At 32.1% G+C, this 24,327-nt stretch overlaps 1 protein-coding gene across 2 annotated transcripts in view; it reads left to right on the top strand.

The window, feature by feature from the left end:
* Positions 1–24,327, top strand: part of Pcdh11x (protocadherin 11 X-linked) — a 727,015-nt gene that overhangs the window by 627,078 nt on the left and 75,610 nt on the right. The window contains exon 7 of one of the 2 annotated variants that reach the window (XM_048417810.3): positions 2,275–2,298. The exons of the other annotated variant lie outside the window; for it this stretch is intronic. Coding sequence (XP_048273767.1) covers positions 2,275–2,298 — 24 coding nt within the window. The remainder of the gene's footprint in view (positions 1–2,274; positions 2,299–24,327) is intronic. 2 annotated transcript variants of the gene reach the window in all.

The following is a 24,327-nucleotide window of genomic DNA, read 5'->3' as shown; positions in this document are numbered from 1 at the left end:
ATTCAAAAACACCAATGAGAGTCCATGCTGGAGAGGATGTGGAGCAAGAGGAACACTCATCCATTGTTGGTGGGAATGCAAACTTGTGCAACCACTTTGGAAATCAGTGTGATGGCTTCTCAGGAAACTGGGAGTCAACCTACCTCAGGACCCAGCAATTCTACTCTTGGGAATATACCCAAGAGATGCCCAATCATACTACAAAAGCATTTGTTCAACTATGTTCATAGCAGCACTATTTGTAATAGCCAGAACCTGGAAACAACCTAGGTGCCCCTCAATAGAAGAATGGACAAAGAAGATGTGGCACATATACACTTTAGAGTTTATTAAACTTTTTTTAATTATTAAAAAAAAATATCCAGAGAGCAGCAGTGGCATACACCTTTAATCCCAGCACTTGAGAGGCAGATAAATTGGGAGCATGAGAACCTTGAAAGAGGGTTGATGGGGAGGGGAGAAGTAGGGAGAGGAGCAGAGAAAAATGTAGAGCACAATAAAAATTTTAAAAAAGAAAATAATCCCTAGAATATGGCTTTACACAACTGGCTTCCTTAGTAATCCACAAACAGAATATTTTAATACCACTTCAAAGCAGGGGACGCCAATTCTTTTTCTGGAACCTTTAATGGAAATTGCATTAATAATGTGAAATCTAGAAATAGAATATTGACACAAATATGCAAATACAAGGGTATTGTCAGTGTATAACTCACTGTTATCCTGGTATCAAATAATTTATGAAATATCATGTTTCATATTCATGAAATCTTTCATAAATAAACTGCATATTTAAGGGGAAAATACCCATCCAGAGCCCTAGAAACATATCTAGCTCCAAACATCCCTTTCATTTTGAACTTTTAAGTTACCAAATAACAGAATTCAGATCACTAAGCACTAGACTACATTGTAATTTTACCTTAGAAGTTAAAAGCAAGTATTTTATTTCTAATTTTCCATTTTATTTTAAGAAATGCACAAATAATACTGAGATAACATATGTATTAATTGTTTATTGTAATAATGGATGGAATTATCCTTTCATGTATGTGTTTGCAGGTGAATCTTCCCCAAGAATACAATCAATCAAGTATATAGAGTTTTAGGATTTTATTTAAAATATCAATCTTATACTATGTATCTTTGGAATGAACTATTATTTTTCTTTTCTTTTTTAGCATGTGCTAACTATTAAATTGCATTACTTCTTGATGATGAAATACCTTGTGAGGGAAAATAAATGTTCAGTGATATCCCAATGCCACTAAAATTAGTCAGCAATCTTCTTTTATTAATTCATGTGATTTTATAATAGCATTGTTTTCACACTACCATTTGCTTTTATGTTTTTTTTTACCTTCTTTTACTCCCTTAATTTTATGTCTCATTTGGAACTACCTCAGTTCTAATTAATGTAGGTTTTATGAAATTTCATTTTGCTTGTCTTTTAAGCTTTTATCTATATGTAAACATTTAAAAATATATACTAAAACACAGAAGTGAATAATAAGTAAGTTTTACTGTATATTTAAAATTTTATGAATAATAAACAGGATAACCATTCATACAGATTGATAGAATACTAATATTTTATTAGTTTAAGCTATTTATTTTAAAATTAAACTTGATTACTTGTTATGAAACATGATGTCATAGAGTCTTTGAGAGAATATTAATTAAAAATTTCGTCCTGTTTTTATCTAGAATATTATTAGAATACACTTGAATCACCAACTTTAATTGTCTGAAATAAATTTTAATGAACCACTGTCATGCTATTGTCTATTGATTTTTGTCTGTTATCTTTATATTTATTACTAGAAATTAGAGACAGGGTACTCTTGGTAAAACATGCTGCTTGTTGATTACTGTGTTTCTAGTAGAGTTTTATATAAATACATTGGCATTGTAATCATGTACTGTATATTCCTTTCACAGTTAATGAAGTGGGAATTGTATTTATTTCTTGCAAAATATTGAGCTGCTAACTAATGCCTAAAAGCACATAGCTATTTGTTAAGGACAAATCATTGCATGCTGAAAGTGCAACATATCACATAAGCTTGGTCAAATCTCAGTCATGCAAACTTCAAAAGACAAATTGATAAATTTAAATATTCTTTACATTAACATACTTTCCGTGAAATTAGGTTGAAAATATAATGGAAAATCATATAATTTATTCTAATATATTTTATATGTTATTTTATATAGTATTTTCAGAAGAAGAGAAAATGAATATTGTTTAACTTTATACAAATCTCTTTTTAGCTTTCATTCCTGGACTAAAGAAAGGTACAGTAGAAACAAAAACAAAACTTCACTAAAATGTATGTTACATTTCACAATGAATTTATTTGTGTTTTAAGACCTTTTTACACTTCTCAGAAACCATTAAAATTTTAACTGCTTGCTTCAGATATTAAAATAACTGCTTTCTAAAAGAATATTCCTTAGGTTTTTTTTTTTATCTTGACTACTTGAATGACTTTTTCTCATTTCTTTTCAACAATTTGCATGTAACAAAATTGTAGTCATATAGTCATTTAGTTGACTGAAAATAGTTGCTTTCCAATTATCTATTGATTTAATTGTTTATGTAGTCCTCTAACCAGGTGAATATTTTCAACATTTGAATGAATGAAAAAGATAGAATTTTTTTATGGTTCAGCATTTCTTTTCTAATTTGGTCTAAAATAATTTCCATGCTCTACTTATGCCTATCAAAATAGTCTCATTCTCCTTTCTTGTATGTAAGGTATACTTTTATCAATATTTATGTAAAGCTCCCCTAAGATAAGGCTAAGAAATAACCAGTATTTTTAGAAATGAAATTTAAGCAACCAATTAAAAGGTATATAATTTTAAATTTTTGTTCATAGGATTTAAAACGGTTATTGGATATTCTGAATGCATCACATATTTATGCTCATTTTTATTTCATATTTGAAAATGACTTTTCTTTTGCTTTACTGTGATCAAAACCTATAATTTATTATGCTTTAAAAGCTTTAAAACTGAAATCAATATTGCATTGACATTCTAAGGAAATGGAAACCTCATCTTGAGAAACTCAAAAGAAGAACCATTTCCCAGAATCCTTGTTTAGGTACCTAATTTTCTTTTATTCAATAATGTATTCTTTCATGGGTATGAAATCATGTGATAGCTGGCTTTATGTGTCTTACTTATTTTACTCAGCACTGTACCTTTATAAACACTTTATAGAGGTATAGTGGAATGAAAATTTGAATATAAGTTAGGACCGCATATATTCTGATGATAGTATTATACCTGACTATATGAGTGCACTCAATGAAGTCATTTAACATTAAAAATACAACATTAATTTATGTTTCCTTTCTTCTCTATTGATTTTCTTTTCTTACTCATCTCCTTTCTCTTTGTCTTTATCCGTCCTGCCCTCTTCCCTTCATAGCCAAATTTGGCCTTGAATACAACATATACCAGAGTATAACCTTAAAATTGCAAGGGTGCTGAGATTACAGGCATAAACAATAACATCTGATTTATGTGGTGTTAAAGACTGAAACCAATGCTTTGGTTATACTAGACAAGAACTCAACCAATTGAGATAATTCCCCAGATTCAATTTTGTTTCATTTTCAATGTTGTAGTAACCACATGTATAAGAGATATAACACTGTAATTAAAATACATAGAATTTGACACTATTTAGTATTCATATATGCAGTTATTTGTGCATGTTGTTGTACAGCAAACATTTGTCATTCTCATCATACTTTCATATGCAAGCTCTGATGAATGGATGTTTAAAGGAAATTCTACACTAGCTCAGATTTGAGAAAAAAGATAGTCATTTATTTATTATGGTAAACTCACAAATTAGAATTCTCTGCTTGGACTATGGACAGAGATTGAATATAGCAATCCAACAATCTGAACAAATGAGCAGCCAGGGCAAAGGAAGAAGGATCAGAGACAGGCTCTGCATCCCCATATATAGTGTAAGAGGCCACACCCCAGTAGTCTGGTAACTACAAGCTGCAAGCCTTCCTACAGCACCTCCCCATTTTGTTTAAATAAGAGAGTTCTAAGCCTAATACAAAATTATATACAATAAGAACCAATATCCCATCTTAACTAGCTTAAGTTTTGTATAGTAAACAACTTGGCTAAGTCATGAGAGGAAAGTTGGAACCATCTTCTGCAGCTGGTACCCAAAGCAAGTCTTGTAGTAGCACTGTCAGCATAATGATGTCATATAAACCAGGTGGAGTTGTTGTGGGGTCCTGTCTTCTTCCTAGATACTTCAAAGATTACTGCAGGAAATTCTTTGTTCATTGTGGAAAACTTCAGCATTATTTATACAGATATACACTGACATATATTTTCAATAAAAGGTATGATAAAGACAAAAATCGATATGAAGAAAAGTAAAATGTTTTCTAAATTCTTTTTTTTTTCTGTTCCATATCATGGCTCCTGAACTGAGACAGAAACTCTGGAATTATTTTTAAGAGAACGCTTGGATTTAAAGAAGGACAGAGCCATTGTCCAACTCCAAAACCAGCTCTATATATTCATAAATATAAATACATACATACATAAATATACACATAACTGTATACTGTATATTCAGTTTTCTTAATGATCCTTATTGGGTAGTTATTTTTCCATCTGTCAATATTCAAATATCCGTGGTCTCTTGAAATTTTGAAGATCAGTATTTTCCTGCAAAGACAAGAAAAAAACCCCGCCCCAACCCTTATGAAATTTCTTTACCATCTGTATGTTTGTCACCATTGTTGAGGAGCTGTTATTTCTCTTTTTAAAATTAGTTTTCTCTCAGCCTCCTGAAATGGCTTACTTACTAAATACCTTGTTGCTAAGACTCTATAAACACAAAAAGTAATTAATCTGTATGAAGGATAGGTATATGAAGTATCTATTTTTCATGCGTAGACATTAATGAAAATGTGTTTTTAATGAAAATGTTTTTCATAGGTAAGCTTTAATGATAACAGTTTTAAGTTACTAATTATATGTGTATTACAATTGATCTCTTCTATTTCAAAAACCTATATACATTAACAGGCCACAAGACTGAATCAACTGAAGTTTTGTTAACTTTTTTGATGACTAATCATAGACATAAAATGTGATAGAAAAATATTTGCAAAAAGTATTAAGTCTTATCAAGCATTTAGATTTAAAGATTTAAATATCGAAAGAGTTTTCTTCAGGTAATTTATAACATGATAATTCAACAATATTCATTATATATTGTACATTAACACAAAGCTAGACAAAATGCAACTCCTAATAAAATTCTGTAACTTTTTTTTATTTTTATTAAAAATTTTCAACTCCTCCCCTCCTCTTATTTTCTTCCCCTTTTCCCCCTTCCCCTTTCCCTCCCGCTCCAGTCCAAAGAGATGTCAGCATTCCCTGCCCTGTGGGAAGTCCATAGTCCTCCCCCTTTCTTCTAGATCTAGGAAGGTGAGCATCCAAACAGATTGGCTCCCCAAAAGCCAGTCCATGCAATAGAATCAAAGCCCAGTGCCATTGTCTTTGGCTTCTCAGTCAGCCCTCATTGTCAGTCACATTCAGAGAGTTCGGTTTAATCACATGTTCCATCAGTCCCAGTCCAACTGGCATTGGTGAGCTCCCATTAGATCAGCCCCATTGTCTCAGTGGGTGGGTATATCCCTCACAGTCCTGACTTCCATGTTCATGTTCTCTCTCCTTCTGTTCCTCATTTGAACCATGGGAGACAGTTCAGTGCTCCAATGTGTGTCTCTGTCTCTATCTCCATCCATCGCCAGGTGAAGTTTCTATTGTGATGTGCAAGATATTCATCAGTGTGGCTATAGGTTAGGGCCAGATCACGTGCCCTCTCCTTAGCTGCCCAAGGAATAAGCTGGGGATATCTCCTTGGACACCTGAGAACCCCTCTAGAGTCAAGTCTCTTGCCAACCCTAAAATGGTTCCCTTAATTAAGATATCTATTTCCCTGCTCCCAAATCCACCCTTCCTCAATTCCAACCATCCCATTCCCCCAAGTTCTCCCCATTGTCCTCTTCTCCAATCTCTCTTCCCATCTCCCCTTACTCCCACCCCATCCCCACCCCCAAGCTCCCAATTTTTGCCTGGCAATCTAGTCTACTTCCAGTATTCAGGAGGATAACTATATGCTTTTCTTTGGGTTAACCTTCTTATTTAGTTTCTTTAGGATCCCGAATTATAGGCTCAATGCCCTTTATTTATGGCTAGAATTCACTTATGAGTGAGTACATACCATATTCATCTTTTGGGTCTGGATTGGGAGAAGATCTTCACCAATCCCTCATCAGACAAGGGTCTGATCTCCAAAATATACAAAGAACTTAAGAAACTAGACTTTAAAATGCTAACCAACCCAATTATAAATGGGGCTCTGAACTGATAAGAGAATTCTCAATAGAAGAAGTTCAAATGGCCAAAAGACACTTAAGGTCATGCTCAACCTACTTAGCAATCAGGGAAATGCAAATCAAAACAACTTTGAGATACCATCTTATACCTGTCAAAATGGCTAAAATCAAAAATACAAATGATAGCCTTTGCTGGAGAGTATGTGGAGTAAGGGGAGCACTCATCCATTGCTGGTGGGAATGCAAGCTTGTGCCACCACTTTGGAAGTCAGTATGGCCGTTTCTCGGGAAATTTGGGATCAACCTACCTCAGGATCCAGCAATACCACTCTTAGGAATGTACTCAAGAGATGCCCTATCATACTACAAAAGCATTTGTTCTACTATGTTCATAGCAGCTTTATTTGTAATAACCAGAACCTGGAAACAACCTAGATGCCCCTCAATGAAAGAATGGTTAAATAAAGTGTGGAATGTATTCACATTAGAGTACTACTCAGTGGTAAAAAACAATGACCTCTTGAATATTGCATGCAAATAGATGGAAATAAAATTCTGTTACCTTTCTCCCATTTTTCTTAGTTATAAAAACAATTAAAAAGTTGAAAGGATTTATCATAAAAAATATAGTATAAAAATAAACAAAGTTTAATTTGGAGACAGTACGCTTATTAAAGTTTAAATATCTATAACACTTCACTATTATCATTCTGATTAAACTTTTGGTATAGTATTGAATAATAATATAACCAGTGATAACAGAACACCTTACCCAAATTTGTAGTTTGAATTTGTATGTCTGACTTTTAAAAATTTAAAGGTTCATGAAGTAAATGACATTACAAACTGGCATCTGATTCATAGAACAATTTAAATGTGACATAAACATTGTAAAACTTCTAAATATGTCTGAAAAAGCTCAAATTTACTTAAAAGCAAAATTTTGTATGCCACAGAAATTATTCTTGTTTATGTAAATTTGTCTTTAGACAGTATGAATTTTAAGACCTGTAGCTGAACAGCATTTAGATTTAGAGCATGTATTGTTATATATTTTATTAATACAGTCACATGAAAATATAGTGAGAGAAATTTTAAATTGTCTAGTTATTGTACTCTTAAATAGTTAAGAGTTGAGTTGTGGTGGTGCGTGCCATTAATTCAGCACTTGGGAGGGAAAGGGCAGGAAGATCTGTGTGAGTTTGAAGTTACCCTGCTCTACAAAGCAAGTTCCAGGATAACCAGAGCTGTTGTATAGAGAAACCCTGTCTCAGAAGAAAAGTAAAAAGACATAGACAAAATGTTTTAATAAAACTTTTAACATAATATACCCCAAGTTTTACCTACCTAAAACATAACTGATTTAAAATTTCAGATGGGAGATATTTCTATTCTTTCTCACAGTGTATATAGGAATTAAGTATGTAATTTATGAATTTAAAACTTCTCAATTCCAGCCAATCATATTTTGTGTTAGAATAGCTGTTTTTGGCTAATGGCCACTACATAATTTTTTCATCCTTCTAAAAGAATAGCAGTTATCCTTTCTATTTGGCATTGGTACCCACTGTGTTAACGTTTTTCAAGGACAAATAAAATAATAAACAACAACCTTAAAAGTCCTTAATATGCACTTATCCTTTTGAGATCATTATTTCCCTAGACTACCAAGACTCATGACATGAGGCTATTCCTAATTCTACTATTGTTGAAAGAGAGAACTGACTCTTACAAAATATCTTCTGATCTTCATAGTTGTAACATGGACAAATGAACATCTACACAAATGTGCTTACTCACCCTAGCATGTATCCATCCACAAAATAAAATCATAATAAAATTAAAAATTCATCTATTCTGACATTTTATATTACTGTATTTTTAGTTGAAAATATTTTATACACTATATTCTTTTCATAGTTTATTCTCCCTTGTATCCTCCAATATCATTTCAAACTCTTCAGTCATTCAACTCCGGTCACTTTTCTACCTTTTTAAAGAAAATAAACAGGCCAACAAACAAATCAGAATAAAACAAAACCAACCAGCCAACCAAAAAACAAATATATGACCTTTTTTTAATACTTATTTATCAACTTTTATCTGCCAGATACTTTATTATGTATTTTGTATGGTTCTATGTTCTGAAAATACAGATACAACTCTTTTGGAAATATGTTGCAATAGATCATTGGCATTGAGAAAGAATAAAATATAAGCTATACCATAGACAATCTCAAAAACTGATATCTTAAAGTATTTTATACAGTTACAGAATGCTATAGCTTAGAAACAAGTCATTTTTATGTCTCTACCACTTAAGTATCAGTCTAATTGTTCAAACCTGATTCTACTTTATCATATCTTGTGTTCAATTCTATTACACACTGTCCAAAATAGAAAATTAATTCAGGACACATTAAAAATTATATAGCATGCGGTGGAACTTTATAACATCAACACTTACTTGATTTTATATAATTTTATTTATTTTGAAATAATGATATGCTTAATTTTATGTGACATCACATAGAATAAGTACTATCTTTGAACATAGTTAAACAAATGCTCTTCTCAAAAACATTTGAAGTCACTTTTTATCAGTTTTCATAGCTTCAGGGGAAAACAGACTATGTTAATTTTACTGTTCCTAATTTATTGTCTTCTCTAAACTTATATACTAAGTGTTTATGCCAATTCTTGGTCAAAGTTAGAAGAATGTTGTAGAGGACTACACTACTATAAAACTATAGGATAAGTGGGCGTGTAGTTGGAACATATGGACTTAAAGTAGCTTCATACCTCTTTTAACATTATGAGAATTGCTGCAACAATTTTCTTGCAGAAAATTCAACAATAAATATATGAAAGGAAGAAGTAGTGGGAAAGCTCCTCATAAAAGATAACTAGAAGTTCTGTTATCCCTTACATTAACAATTTCAATTATTGGCATTAGTTTTTATTTATTTCCATGTTAGTGTATATATTTAATTTTACTTTTCATTGATAGTTAAGACAAAAAAAACTGGTCATGTTAGTAAAGAACAATGTTATAAACACATTCATTTGAATACCACATCATATCTATATGAAGTTAATTATATTTACATTATCAAAATTGACCTTTGATTATAGTTATGTTTAGAATCCCGTCTTCTAGAATTTTCTAATGTACATTATTATTTTCTATAATTCCTATAATGTGTGTGCAGCACAGTTTGTCTCTCCATCTAATTGTAATTTAGTACTTATTTATCAACCTTTACACACCTTTCTCATTCCTTTTTCCCATGCTCATTGGAATCACCATTCTACTCTACTTTTATGAAGGTTTCAAAGGTTCTGCATGTGTGGGAGGCCTCATATCTCATATATTTTTGAACTGTAATTGTCTACATCTCTAACCTTGCTATTTTTCTTGTGAAAAATTTCTTTTATACCTAAATGATGTTATATTATTATATATACCACATGTTAACTTTTCATTCACCAGTTGATGTACATTGTGGTTGTTCTTATTTCTTGACTGTTTTTGATACAACTGCAATGAACTTTATGAGAAAGTGTTTCTTGACATACTGATTACATTTCCTGTGAGTATATATGTTCAAGAGTAGGGCTCCTGGACCATATTATAATACAGTTGAAATCTGTTTTGAGAAACTTCTGTATTATTATTTAAATGGATATACTAACTTACATTCTTACCAACAGTGTACTATAGTTTAGTTTTCCCCAAATCTTTATCAGCACTGAGTACATTAAGTCTTTTAGAATGTTTTTAATTTTTTGAAATTTTCAAGACTATATAAATGTGCCTTGACTATATTCACTTTCTCTCCCTGCCTTCAATTCCTAGGATATCCCAAAATATATATCTCCTTACTTCCTGCCCATTTGTTGATACATTGACTGATTTTCTTGTTATTATTATTTTTTTGCTATGTTGAGTTAATGTTGCTCATATGCACATGGGTATGGTATCATACAGTGAAGCATTAGTAACCTACTTGTTACCACACCACAAAAAGAAAAATGACTCTTCCTCCTCCAAATGCCAATAAATTCTTAGTGGTAAGATCTTGAAGCCTCTTCTCCATCCACACTAAAAATTTTAGCTTTTTTATTCTAGTGAAAGTCTTGTTCATGTAACCACAGTTCATGTGAGTACATGTGTTCAGACACAACATGTTTAGCAGATCACATTTCACAGCTCTTTTTCTTATTTCCTGACCATCAGTTAACTCTTATATTCTTTATGATTCATCTTCAACAAATTTCTTGAACTTTGGAAGAGAAACAGTTTGACATAGATATTCAATAAATACCAATGCACTCAATTGTTTACACCTGATACTTCTGTGAACCTGGTAAAACAAACAAATACACAAACAAACAAAAACCTGGCTAGAGAAGACATAGGTGCTAGGAGTTAAGCTACTGTTGTTTAACTATGTGATCATGTAGTCAAATTCTCCGCAAATATTTAAATTCATATGCATAGATTTTTGCTGTTCTGAAATTTGGTCAAGGAAACTTATTATTTAACATGTATCAATTGGAGAAATTTATACTGTTCAAAATGTTGGGTCTATATTATATTAACCATTCTTACTGAGGTGAGGCGACATCTTGTGACTTTGATCTGCACTTCTCTGATTAGTAATAGTTAACATTTTGTATTCCTGTTATATATATATATATATGTATTATATATATATATTTATAAATATATATTATATATAAATATATATTAAATATATATACATATATTTAAGACAATTGTCTATTTAGATCTTTTACCTATTTTTCATTAAATTGTTTTATTAATTTTTAAGATTTTTCACATTATTATTTTTCTGTTATATTTTCTCCTGGCTCATTTTCTTAATTCCTCCTAGACCTGCTTCTACTTTTATACCTCTCCTACTTTGTGGTCTCTCTTTTTGTTTTAATTTAATAGTCTATTGACTCCAATTTGGACTGTCCATATATTTCTGGGTGTGAGTAAAACACTGGCCAAGCCAATTTCATATGTCCTAACATTTTTAAAACATTTTAATGATTTGAAGGTCCAAGTTATTTTTTAAACAGCTAAGTATTTAGTGTGAGTTCCTGTAAAAATCACAAAGAATTTATAAACTTCTTATTTTAAAAGGGAAGTAACTAGAGCACAGTTACAATCAGCAAAATCAAAGTCTAACAGTCTGAGAAGCTCAAATGTCTGACATGTGGAAGAATTTCTGGGATATAAAGAACTTTGAGCTCTTCACTTCTCTGGCTCTCCCATTCATAACATCACACAACTTTTCTTCTAGGTTCAGTCCAAATGCACTCCTTATCTACCACATCTTTAGTGGTCATCTCAATGTCCTAGAATTTCCAATATGTTGGGGCTGTCACTACACCTGAGTCTCATAAATACCTCCTGGAATTCTCAGAGACTTTGTCCCTGCCCCTTATCTAAGCTTTATCTTATCTCCATGACCCCATTTATCCTTCAGCTTCTATGAAGACAAACAATTACCATGTGTGTGACACTAAGTTTGGCTATTGGCTTGAGGTGTTTTCTTAGCTCCTCTTGATCACAACTTCTCTGTTCTTAGCCTGAGGAAACACTTCTAAGATTTCACCTTGAATTACGCTGTTCTCTTATTAATAACATTTTATATTTCAGTTCTAGGTAAGAAGCATTGAATGTCCCAGTAAAACAAAGGTTTTTCTTCAGTGATGCAGAATACTTGTTAGGCACAGCAGAGTCTTCAGCTCCATCTGATCATAATTCATAGATTTTTATGCAAAATATCACATGAATGATCCCAATATAATCTTTGGTGGGCTCTCGACCTTCTTTCTGAACCTATTCAAACCAGGAATCCATATCTGTATTATTTAGCATTCTTAGCTTTCAAACACCATTGAATAACCATTTAACCTGTAGGTACTGAGGAAGGTTCTTTACCCAAAGTTTCAAATTTCTCCAACTTGCTGCCACAAAACATTCAAAGATATAGAGGACACATGATAAAATGCATCACAGCAGACCCACCGTGCCTAGCATCAATTTCTATCCTTGTTTGGTTTCTATTGCTGGGATAAACATCATGACCAAAAGCAACATTAAAAGTAAAGTTTTATTTGGCTTATATATCCAGGAAACAATGCATAACATGAGAAATTTCATGGCAGAAATTTAAGGCAGAAGTTCTGAGCAGAAACAAGAGAGCCTTGTGTCTCCACTTAATTTCCTTAGCTAGATCAGGTTGCTATATTATAAAACATTATAAACATTATAAGCATTATAAACACCTGCTCAGAGTTGCATCCACATTGAACTGGTTCCACCAATATCAATCGTTAATCTGTCATTTTGCATCACAGACATGCCAATAAAACAATATAATGGATGAAATTACTCAATTAATACTTTCGTTATCCAGGCAACTCTAGTTTGCAACAAATTGACAAAAACCGTGCAACACAGGCTCAACCCACAAGATTGTTGTTATCCTTCCAGAAGGTGTCGTATGAGGAGCACAGGGCCCCTTTGTTCCATTCTGTCTGGCTAGCATAACCCCCAAAATAACAACAAAGAAACTGTTTTCATTAAAACACTGTCTAGCCCATTATATCAAGCCTTATCTTGGATAATTCTTACATCTTGATTCAACCCATTTCTAAAAATCTGTATAGAACCACGAGGTCATGGCTGACCAGGAAAGATTCAGCATGTCTGATTCTGGTGACTTCATAGCGGCTTTTTCTGACTGCCTTCTTTTTCCCAGCATCCAGTTCTGTCTTTACTGCCTACCTAAGTTTCTGCCCTATCAAAAGGTCAAGACAGTTTCTTTATTTGACCAATGAAAGCAACACATAGAAAGAAGAACCTCCTACACCATTTCCACTTTTTCTGTTTAAACAAAAAGAAAGGCTTTAACTTTAGCATAGTAAAATTACATATAACAAAGCAGTTATCAAGCAAGAATTACAGTTACAATATTTAGATATATTTTATGTTTTATCATAACAATGGAAAACTATAATTATCCATCTATTCTTTAACTCCATGAAAGACTACAGAATGATATATTACCTTAGTAAACAAGAAGTAAGTAACTTCCAAAACTCTAGAAATGACAAACATCTTGTTTCCTGGACAGTCACCCAAAGTTATTTTGTACCATAGGGGCATCCATCTTCAGCCGACAGGCCCATGGTATCCAGGAGACATTTCCATGAAGCAAGAAAATTCAAAGACAATTCAGTCATTTTCTTCTGTACCCTGCAGAATGTCTCACAGCCTCTTTCATGAAGCAGGAACCCAAAAGGACCATCACACCTTTAGGCAAGTTCAGCAGTCCTTTCTCTGTGGGTTCTTTGTGTCCAATTTATGCAACAGTTCAGGCAAGAGAAGTTTCTTGTCCAAATGGCTACTAAACTCCATAAAGAGCCTCTTCGATGCCCATCTTCCTCTTGAAGTAGATTGGTGCTGCCAGGAGCAGATGTGTCTCATTGTCATGAAAAGCCCTAAGTTATTAAAACATTAAATGCCTTATTCTGTAGTCTTTGAAACATATGAAGAATGCCTATTTAACTGAAATATATCTCTATATATCTAGAAAATCTAACTAACATGACTACAAGCTTGACTGTTATCGATGATTATCCATTAACCTATATTTCCTAATTAAACATTACATTTTAAATGAATCATGCAATCACATTATCTTAATCAAGCTCAGAAATACATATACAATACATATATATATATTAGAATATTGACCTTAAATTACTATCAATAAGGCAAAATTTATACCAATGTAAATTATTCATATCTATATCATATCCCACTTTAAATGTAAAAGAACATTTATAAACAATATTTGGGAATATGGGCGCAGTTAGTTCTCTCCAAACTGCTTTGGGCTGTTTGGGGGAGCTGTTAATCAGGTCTTTTAGGGTATATCCTGTTTGCTAGGTTCCTCTCAGTCAGCAGTTGAGTGAAGTAATTTTTGAGGGTGTTTACACAGCATTTCAGGAGGGTGTGGTCCACCATACCATATTGGTATAGAAGCAATCCGCAGAGTCTCATCTTCTGTAAAAACAAAAGAAGAATGTCTTTTCCAAAGCATCATATCCTTAGACTCAAATTCTTAAGTCAAGATACCTTTATAATATACATCCTGGTTTATCTTAGCAGATTACACAATGTGATGTGTCTCTGTACTTACCTCCTTTACAGTCAAAAATTTCAAAGAAAATACAATAATACAGATAATCCAGACTCCCTGTGAATTTTCCATTTTACATGGCTTATTTTTCTTTACTTTTTTTAATCTATAACAATCTGTACTCTGTCTCTTTAAAGACTTTACCCCTTTTTCAAAGCATTAATTTTATTTTTAACTTTTTAATACTCTTTTTCTTCTCTCTCCTAAGCCTACATATGTCTATCTAACACCATGAACCATTTAGAGGTATTATATGTCTGAATCTGTCCTATTGCATTGTCTTTAATTCTCTACTGTCTCGAAGAGCTTTTAAAATGTTAAGCAGCTTTGTTGCAGCTGCTCTGGATGTTGGCTCCACCTCTCTCCAATTTTAAAATGGTGGAAGCACTACCAGTGTTAGCTCTGGGGCCGCCAGGCAGGAGCTATGCTCAGCAGTCCAACATGGAGAATGCGCGTGCAACACATAAACATTTTTCATCTGAGTTACAGTCAAATCTGCCAGGCAGAGCACTGCACAACCTGGAAACATCTCTCTGTATGGTGGCAGAAATCCACCATGTTCTCCCACATGTGCACGTTTAGTAGACATGATCTTGCCACCTGCACCACTGCCAGGGCCCAGATTTTTTGTTGTTGTTGTTATTGCCGAGCCAGGAAATCTCTCTGCAGCATGCCCCAGCAAACAGAAAAAAGCTGTGTTAAACTCTGTTTTTTTTTTTCTGTGTGTCTATAATTCCTTTTCAAGCAGTCTAAGGTTTTACGTGGAGTTAGTAGGTGCCAATCTGTTGTATGAGGAGCACAGGGCCCCTATGTTCCATCCAACCCAGCTAGCTTAACCCCTGAAATAATTACACAGAAACTGTATTCATTTAAATACTGCCTGGCCCATTATATCTAGCCTCTTCTTGGCCAATTCTTACATCTTGATTCAACCCATTTCTAATACTCTATGTAGAACCACAAAGTTGTGGCTTACTGAGAAAGATTCAGCATGTCTGACTCTGGCAACTTCATAGTGGCTCTCCTGCCTGCCTTCTTTCTCCCTGCATCCAGTTCCGTTTTTCCCACCTTAATAAGTTTCTGCCCTATCAAAAGGTCAAGGCAGTTTTTTTATTTGACCAATGAAAGCAACATATAGACAGACAAACCTCCTCCACCAAGAAGGCACATTCTTTTTTTATGTTTTTAAAATTTTTTTTATTAATAATTGATAAAAATTTCCACTTCCTCCGCTCCACCCAATACTCTCCCACTGCCCCCACTCCCTCTCCTCCTCCCTCTCCAGTCCTAAGAGCAGTCAGGGCATCCTGCCCTGTGGGAAGTTCAAGTTCCTCCCCCTTCCCTCCAGGTCTAGGAAGGTGAACATCCAATCAGACAAGGATCCCAAAAATCAGTACGTGCAGATGAAAGCAGTCCCAGTGCCATTATCAATGGCTTCTCAGACAGCCCCCATGTCAGCCACATTCAGAGAATCCGGTTTGATCACATGCTGGTTCAGTCCCAGTCCAGCTGGTCTTGGTGAGCTCTCATTAGATCAGTTCCCTTGTATCAGTGGGTGATTGCCCTCCTCGTGGTCCTGGCTTCCTTGTTCATGTTCTCCCTCCTTCTGCTCCTCATTTGGGCCTTGAGGGCTCAGTCCAGTGCAAGAAGACACATTCTTAAAGTGACTCTCTCTCTACCAGAATTTTTCATAATTTGTTAATGGTAGACTTAAACCATCACAAGATCAAACCATGCAACTTTCTATTACCTATGTTAATCAGATCAATTCTCACTGTTGTGTTATTTCGCATGAATTCTGGATATCAAGATTTGTCAGAGATATACCATTGTACTATTAATGCTAATATTTTCTCAGATATTTTGTACTATCACTACCTTGTGTTGAGAATTTTCTTTAGATTGTAGAAGTTTGTCCATTTTCTGGCATCTATTTCATCATTTTTTATACTCACTGCATTAAGATCTATCTTATTTTCACATCTTTGGGTCTTACATATTTGATTGGTTTTGTTGATGATGATGATTATTGTAAGTGGTAAAATGTAAGGTCTTACTTGATTTTCTGCATTTGGTTATACAATTTGTAAACACTCTATTGAAAATAGCACTTTCTCCAAAGCATACTTTTAACTACTTTGTCAAAAGTAAGTTGACTATAGATGTAACTATAGGTTTATTGTAGTCTCTATACTATTTATTATTGGCCTATGAGCTGTTCCATTCAGAAAATCAGCAGTCTTGGGCCTTGTATTAAAGAAAATAACAGCAGTCAAAAGTTTAGTATGTAAGCAAGAACAGAAATTGTCACGCCCAACCTCGACCAGCAAAGATTGATGTAACAACAAGGAGTCTTCCAGCAAGCGGCTTTAATGCAGGATTTCAGTTACAGCTTAGGGGTAATAAAGTCTTCTTCCCTGAGCCCTCCGTGTAACCAGCTTATAAGCCTCTGTTCTCCAATAAATGTTAGCCACGTGGGCATAGCTCATAGGCTCCTTGGCAACTGCAGACACTCGTCAGAGTATGACGCAGAGTCACTCCACAGAGGAGCTGTGATCTGATGCCAAATAAGGAGTTGTTTACTCCAAGGTGGCCGTTAGAAAGGTTAAAAGCCAGTGCCATCTTTAAGGCACAGTTGGGGAGCCATGTGGGGGAGGCGAGCAGCGCCCCACAAGAAATAATACCCTTTTGAAAATAAGGACACAGATAAATTTAGCAACAAAGGCAATGATTATATCTGGCATAGGGCTCACATCTCTTCATTTTATTCTCTTTTCTGTGACTCTCAAAAAGTGAGGAATCTCAGGAAAGAGTCTGGCTCAGTTTTTTTTTTCCCAGAATTTCATCTGTTATAAGCTGATATATAACATGAATATCTATATGTATAAGTAATTAAGTAATCCTAGAGATGAAAAATTTACTATATGAAAGGTTAGGAAGATTCTGTACATGTTCCTTTGGTTAAGAAATACCTGAAACATATTTTGTCGTGATGCAATATATTGAGGACTATAACTTTGTGTTCTTTTTATCGTATTTTGGAGGATTTGAGCAAATAGAAGATGGTTCAACCATAGTAATGCTTATATTCTGACTATTAGTGAACTAGTACAAGCATTTTTCCATCTTGTCTCAGGAAGACAACCAGGCCTACCTAATGTATTTCATGTCCTTTTATGAGAAGTGGTGCTCTTTTTCAGTTCTTTAATGAGCTAAGCTTCTACTTAATAATAGTATTTTTAAAGTCATGTAGCATAATTCCTCCTGGCTTGCTTATATGTCTTAAGGTAGCACTGGCTGTTTGGGCCTGTCTTAGTGTTCCATATAATTTCAAAAACATTTATGGTTCTGTGCAGAGTATCATTTTTGTTGTACTGAACGTGATATAGAATGTATGATTTTTCTTGGTGTTGTAAACCATTAATAATGGTGATACTTCCAAACAATTAACATGGGGTCTTTTCATTTTTTGCTTTCCTCAGTTTTTTCCATTACATTTAAAAATAATTTAATTTCTTTATAATTTTTAATTTTATTCCTATGCATTTGCTAATTTATTTTTGATTGCTGTCATAAATTAAATTATTTTCTTGATTTCTAATTCAGTTAGCCCAATAATACCAAATATTAGCCATACTGTTAAAAATTTTATATTACTTCCTGACCAGTAATTTTCTCAACTTCTGGGTTAGTACTAATAGATTTTTATGGACTTGATAATTTTTGTATGTCTAAAATTATGTCATCTTGTAAACAGTTTCTTTATTTTTTGGACTCGATCTTCCAACTTCATGTTGAGTAAAATTAGGAGAAGTAAAAACAAATTTTATTTACTGAGTTAAGGATATTTTTGCATAAATATATCATTTGATTTATTTTATCATAATGGGATATTAATTTTGTCCACTGCTTATTCACCAGTGAAGAAGATTTTACTACCATTTTGTTGATATATTGAATCTATGCATTGTTTAACATATATTCACCCCTTGTTTTGTCCCAAATTGGAAATCCAAAGGGTTATATTAAATAATATTTTAATGTGATATTGGGTTGGATTTTCTAGCATTCTTTTGAATATCTGTACATTCATTATCATCAGTGTTATTGGTAAATAGTTTGTTTGAAAATGATACTGACATCACAAAATTTGGTTGTTTAAAAATGAATGTGTTTGTGATTTTGGAAAGCCTCACCTAAAGATTACTTAAAGGAAGAAACAGAAGTTTTATGAGTATCTGGTAGTTGACTCTTATGAAAACATACTTCAAGAATTCATATTAATTATTGCAAATTATTTTTTGCTTTATCGGAATATCTCAAGATATTCATATACATATTTTATTGTTATTGTTTTAACATAGTATATGAACTTTAAATAATATCACTGAACATATTTTTTAATTTGACTTAAGAGAACATAACTTTAAGCATAAGTAATTTTCTTCAATTTTAAATGCTAACTTCACATACAGCAAAGAAAAAATATAAAGTTTTCTGCAGCTGTTTTATTGGTGTTCATTTGCTTTCATCATAGCATTATGTAGTATGAGAAATTAACTTAGATAAGATGAATGATTCAAATAATTGGCAATCCTGTTTTTCCTTTTCCTCTTTATTTAAACTGTCTTTATCATTTTTGATAGCTTTATAGGTGAGTACTGTATGTACAATATTTCTCCGCTAACTTCTCATTATTCTAGTTCCTACTGTGTCTGATTCATTCTTCCTCTCAAATTCATAACCTCTTCTTTAACTATTATTATGAGATACCTAACCAAAAGAGTTTATTTAGTGTTGCCTATATGTGTGTGTACTTAAAGTTCATCACTGGGACTGGATCATGGAGTTTTCATCCAAAGAGAAGACTTTGTTTTTCTCTCTCAGAAGACATTAATTTCCTACCACTCTTCATTTAAGGATGAGTCCTTATGACCAAGACCTTGGATGGAAGAGAGTATGATTTATGTTTTCAATGGAGCTATATCAGTGAAATTTTGACATAGTTTTCTAAACAAGATCTTCATAATGAGAACTCCAGTCTACATCTAAACATGGATACAGAAAATTTCGAAATGCTCATTTTTTTTTAATTTTTGTGACTATAATTACATTTCTCCCTTCCTGTTTTCTCTCTCATACCCTCCCACATAATGGTTCCTACTCCAAACTCACAGCTTATTTTTTATTAACCTGTGAATACCATATAATGCTACCTGTATGTGTGTATTCAGGGTTGACCGTTTCTTAATGGAACTGTCTATATCGATGACCAATCCTCAATAGAGGATCAATCTCAGTGCTATATTAGTTATTATCTGTCTAAAACTTCCTCTATTCAAATATCAGATCTGCCAGTGAAGTTGGTGTTTAAGGTGCATAATGGTCTGCATTACTCTGACAATTTCTTGTTTTTCTTGTTTAATGCTAGTAGAAAGCATAAGTAAAAATGAGGACAAGGAAATTGTACTTCATACTGTTTATTGCTGTGTCTTATCTTGGTAAATAGTTAAACATCAGTTATACCCACCATCAGGAGAAAGATTACATTTTATTTTATTCTTTCAAAATCTATTCCATAAAATGAAATATTTCTTTAAAGAGAAACAGTTAAACTTTTGGAAAAACTTTGCATTTGAGATTTTTCCTATTCTAGTGTGAAGTTTTTTTTTTCTCTGTAGCTTTATTTTGTTTCTGTATGAGAATATAGTTTCTGAATAAACAGTGATGTAATAATGCAAGGTATAACAATATGCAACAAACCATTATTACCTAAAGAAAATTTCCTTTTTGTGTAAAATGCTCATTTTGCATCAAAAGAAGCATTTTTGCAATTAAACAGAAAATTTGTAATTACTAATGAGATTTTCTAATAATTTCACAGGATGACACAATTAGTCATCACATTAAAAGCTATTTTTAAATGATGAGAGGAAAGGCTAGCTTCTTTAGTTAATTTATTATTTTTAATACTGAATAATGTTTCAATTACTACCAATAATGAATTTAATAGTATTTTCCCCAAAGGTATACGTATGTATAATTTCAAAAAGATTGATGAAATGGTGAATTATGTTAAACTTAAAAACAACTTTATTATTAGAGCAGAAAATCTTGGACTTTTGAATCTTTTTTTTTTCCATTAATACAGCAAAAATAAGAAACATGAGCATTGCTCCATTAAAAGTGATACTGGATGATTTTTTCAGACCATGTATTGAATTAGCAATGAAAACATTATTTATTCTTTATGAATACTGTTCTGACAAAAACATTCAATCCAAAGACTTTGCCTAGCTTTATAAAATGTGATTTTGACAGTAAAAGTAAATGATAATTTTATAGCAAGTAGAATTCCTCAATACCAATTTGACCAAAAGACAAATTAATTTATTACTATCATTAAACAAAATGTTAACTTCCCCACATATGTAAAATCTGAAAATGCATAAATTATTTACTTTTAATGTGAAGTGTGTTATGGAAGTTAAAAGAGTCACCAATTTTATATAAAAGTAATTATACTTTACATATCAAACCTTATAAATTTAACCATATTTATTTACAGGCTTCTACATTGTGGGCATATTAATGAAAATTTTTTATATGAATATATTAAGTAATAAACAAAGCACTTCAGTGTCATTATTTTATTAATCTATCTATGATTTTCATTGTAATAAATTAAAACTCATAGTTGTTAAAAATAATGAACAATGAAGATACAATGCAAAAGTTATAAAATGTCTTTAACAAATACCACATTAAAAATGTCTATGCCTGGATGTTGAGTTTTGGGGGAATAAAACATTCTACTTTTGCTCCATGCACTACATGTAATATGACATATAATTGTACATGAAGAATTGCATCACAATTTATAATTTATTGAGATTTATCATTCCTATACTCTTTTTCTTTTTGCTTGAAAAATATGTCAATAAAAGCAGATAAATATGTTAAATTTTATTGTAATTTTTATCATTGTTCAAACTATTAAGTACATAATTTGAAAGCATTTGCATGTCTTAAAACAGAGGTAAAATCATCTTGTCACAAAAAGGGTTTCTATCTATCCTATTGGAAATACTGCATTATAGTTTTCCAACTGTCATATAATCCTGTGTTAGGCTTTTGACTGAAGTATTATGTTGTAGAGCCAGGAAATTCACATAATTGTTGATAAAGTGCTTCCCATGCAGAGCTTCACCAATATGACTAATACCAGGTTCTTCAACTATTAAATATGTCTTATTGTTTTGTCCTTAACTTAAACTTAAGACGGCAATTCAGATACACAGACAATTTCCCAGTTTGCAAAACATACTCTAAACACTAAAGAAATCGTATAATAGAGAAAGATTTATATAACAGTATATGTTCAATTTTAATAGTTTTCTTCGTTAATAATGAAGAAATAATTAGACCATGTATATTTGATATATGACTACTATTGCCTGGACTGGTAAAAGGAAGGACTCTCTTGAATAAAGACTTGTTATTCCTAATTTCAATCCATAAAACAAAGAAATGAAGACAACTTAGAATACTATTTTATTTACCAAATAATTCTCTAAAGCAGAAAAAAAAAAACCTCTTTCCTTCTTGGTGCAGAAAAAGAAAAGAGGAAAATAAAAAATCTTACTAATAGTAAAACAAGTATGAATTTTTATATTTTTTTCTGATTCTTCAGACAGACATGTTCAAATCTAAGATAGGTCTTGGGTAATAAAACTTAGCGGTATAGTATATAATTAACCTTTATAAAGTTTGTTTTTAAGTATCTAGTTTTGACTAAAATGGTAACCACTAACCAAATAAAAGTATTTTGATTCAGAAATGGAATTAGTTTTAGCTGGTATGTATGATAAGTATAAAATGAAGATGGGAATTGAATAACATCATACTAAAATAATTTTAAATATTTTATAAATAATTTATATTAATTTAATAATGAAGAGAATATGTTTTATGTATCATGTTATATGTACTCTTCCATTAAAATGAATTTAATCCATTTTCACTTTTCAAAAACATGACTAGTGTTCAATATTAAATTACCCATGTCACTAATATTTCTATCTTCTTTATGTTATCGCTAAACAAATTCACTTTAGAAAGAAAGAATACTAATGAACAGAAGTAGTTAATACCACATAATGCAAGCTGAGCACCTAATGGAACTTCACTGAACTCAGAGATTAGTTGATCACTTGGAAAAATAGTGATGAATCCTCCTCTCTAAATTTTACCTTTTACATCAGACTGCTTCTAACACTTACCACAACATACCATTATTTCACAATGCATAAATAAGTCATCTGTTTAATAGTACTGATACTACATCTTCAAGTTATGTCAGTGAAAACTGTATCCAGTCATTGCTACATCAAAACTTGAAAATAAATTTGCCTCTCATTGGGATAATTTATGGAATTCCTTATTATCTTTCATTAGAGTTGAAATAAGATAATAATGCAGTTTCTAAATTTTACATTATAGCTTATTAAATATTTAATTATTTAGCATACAAAATTACTCCTGTGCATAGAAAAATAGTCCATAAATTTCTTGTTTTAAAGCAATGAATTATAAATGGTGTTTAATTCTTATACTTTTCAAAAGTGTATGGCAGTCAATAATAGTTAAGTTAGCTGTTCTAAGTGTTTAATTTATGTCAGATATTGTATTAGAAATAAGGTTTCATTAAAAAAGCATATTGCTATCTTTGATTTCTGAAAACATTTATATGCATAGACATTTAAAAACAATAGGTAATAAAGGTTTAGTTATGAATTTTTTCTAATCTAATGATAAAAGATAATCTGGATGAGTAAAAATTTTCTCTAAAGATCTGCAATATTGACAATTTAATGATGTCTACACACTACTAACAAAAACATTTTATCCTTCAATGGGCACCTTATGATGTTGAGATTCATTTGTCACCTAATTAATATCAATTCCTATCATTAAAGTTCAGGTTTTGTCACTTTTCATTAGAACTGTATCTTCTGACTATCTTCTTGATTAACATGTGATAGGAACAGCCGTTTCCATTTAAAGTGAGTGAGGATTTGTAAATTGTAAGACATGAGGGAGTTTACTTTGGGGGTAAGATATTAGTGCCCTAATTATTAATGAAGTAAGCTTATTCTCAAATTCATTGGAAATAATCTTATTATAATCTCAAATCCCTGATGGCAGGGATCTTTTTTAATTTCTTCACTTAAGTTTTCCAAGACCTATAAGGAGTAACATGCATATAGATAGTTTTAAATAAATAATTAGTGAATCATATTCTAATTGTAACTACTACCTAGTATTTGATTATATTACTAGTGGAGTCAAATTGTTATATGTATTTAGTAATTATTTACAAGTTCCCTATAATAACTAAAGTCAAATTCATATCTATGCCTTAATTTTATCAAAAGTCTTTATTTCATTATATATGTTCTTGTGTATTCACACACTCTTTTCTGTATGCAGTAGATTCATGTAGATTCATGCATGACTAAAGAAAGTGTTATTTGTATTCTCAAATTTGTATTCAAGAGTTTCATATGGGATCCCAAGGAAAGATAAACTCACTCTAAATCTATACAAAGTGAAATCATCATTACTGAAGAACAAATGAACACTGGATAATTTCTGATTTTCAGGGATTTAAGTTGTTTAAAAACCATGATTTA

Source organism: Myodes glareolus, chromosome X, assembly GCF_982192425.1.
Source record: "Myodes glareolus chromosome X, mMyoGla1.1, whole genome shotgun sequence".
Classification (NCBI taxonomy): Eukaryota; Metazoa; Chordata; class Mammalia; order Rodentia; family Cricetidae; genus Myodes; species Myodes glareolus.
The sequence above is the reverse complement of the archived record's forward strand: the minus strand, read 5'-3'. Positions and strand labels throughout refer to the sequence as shown.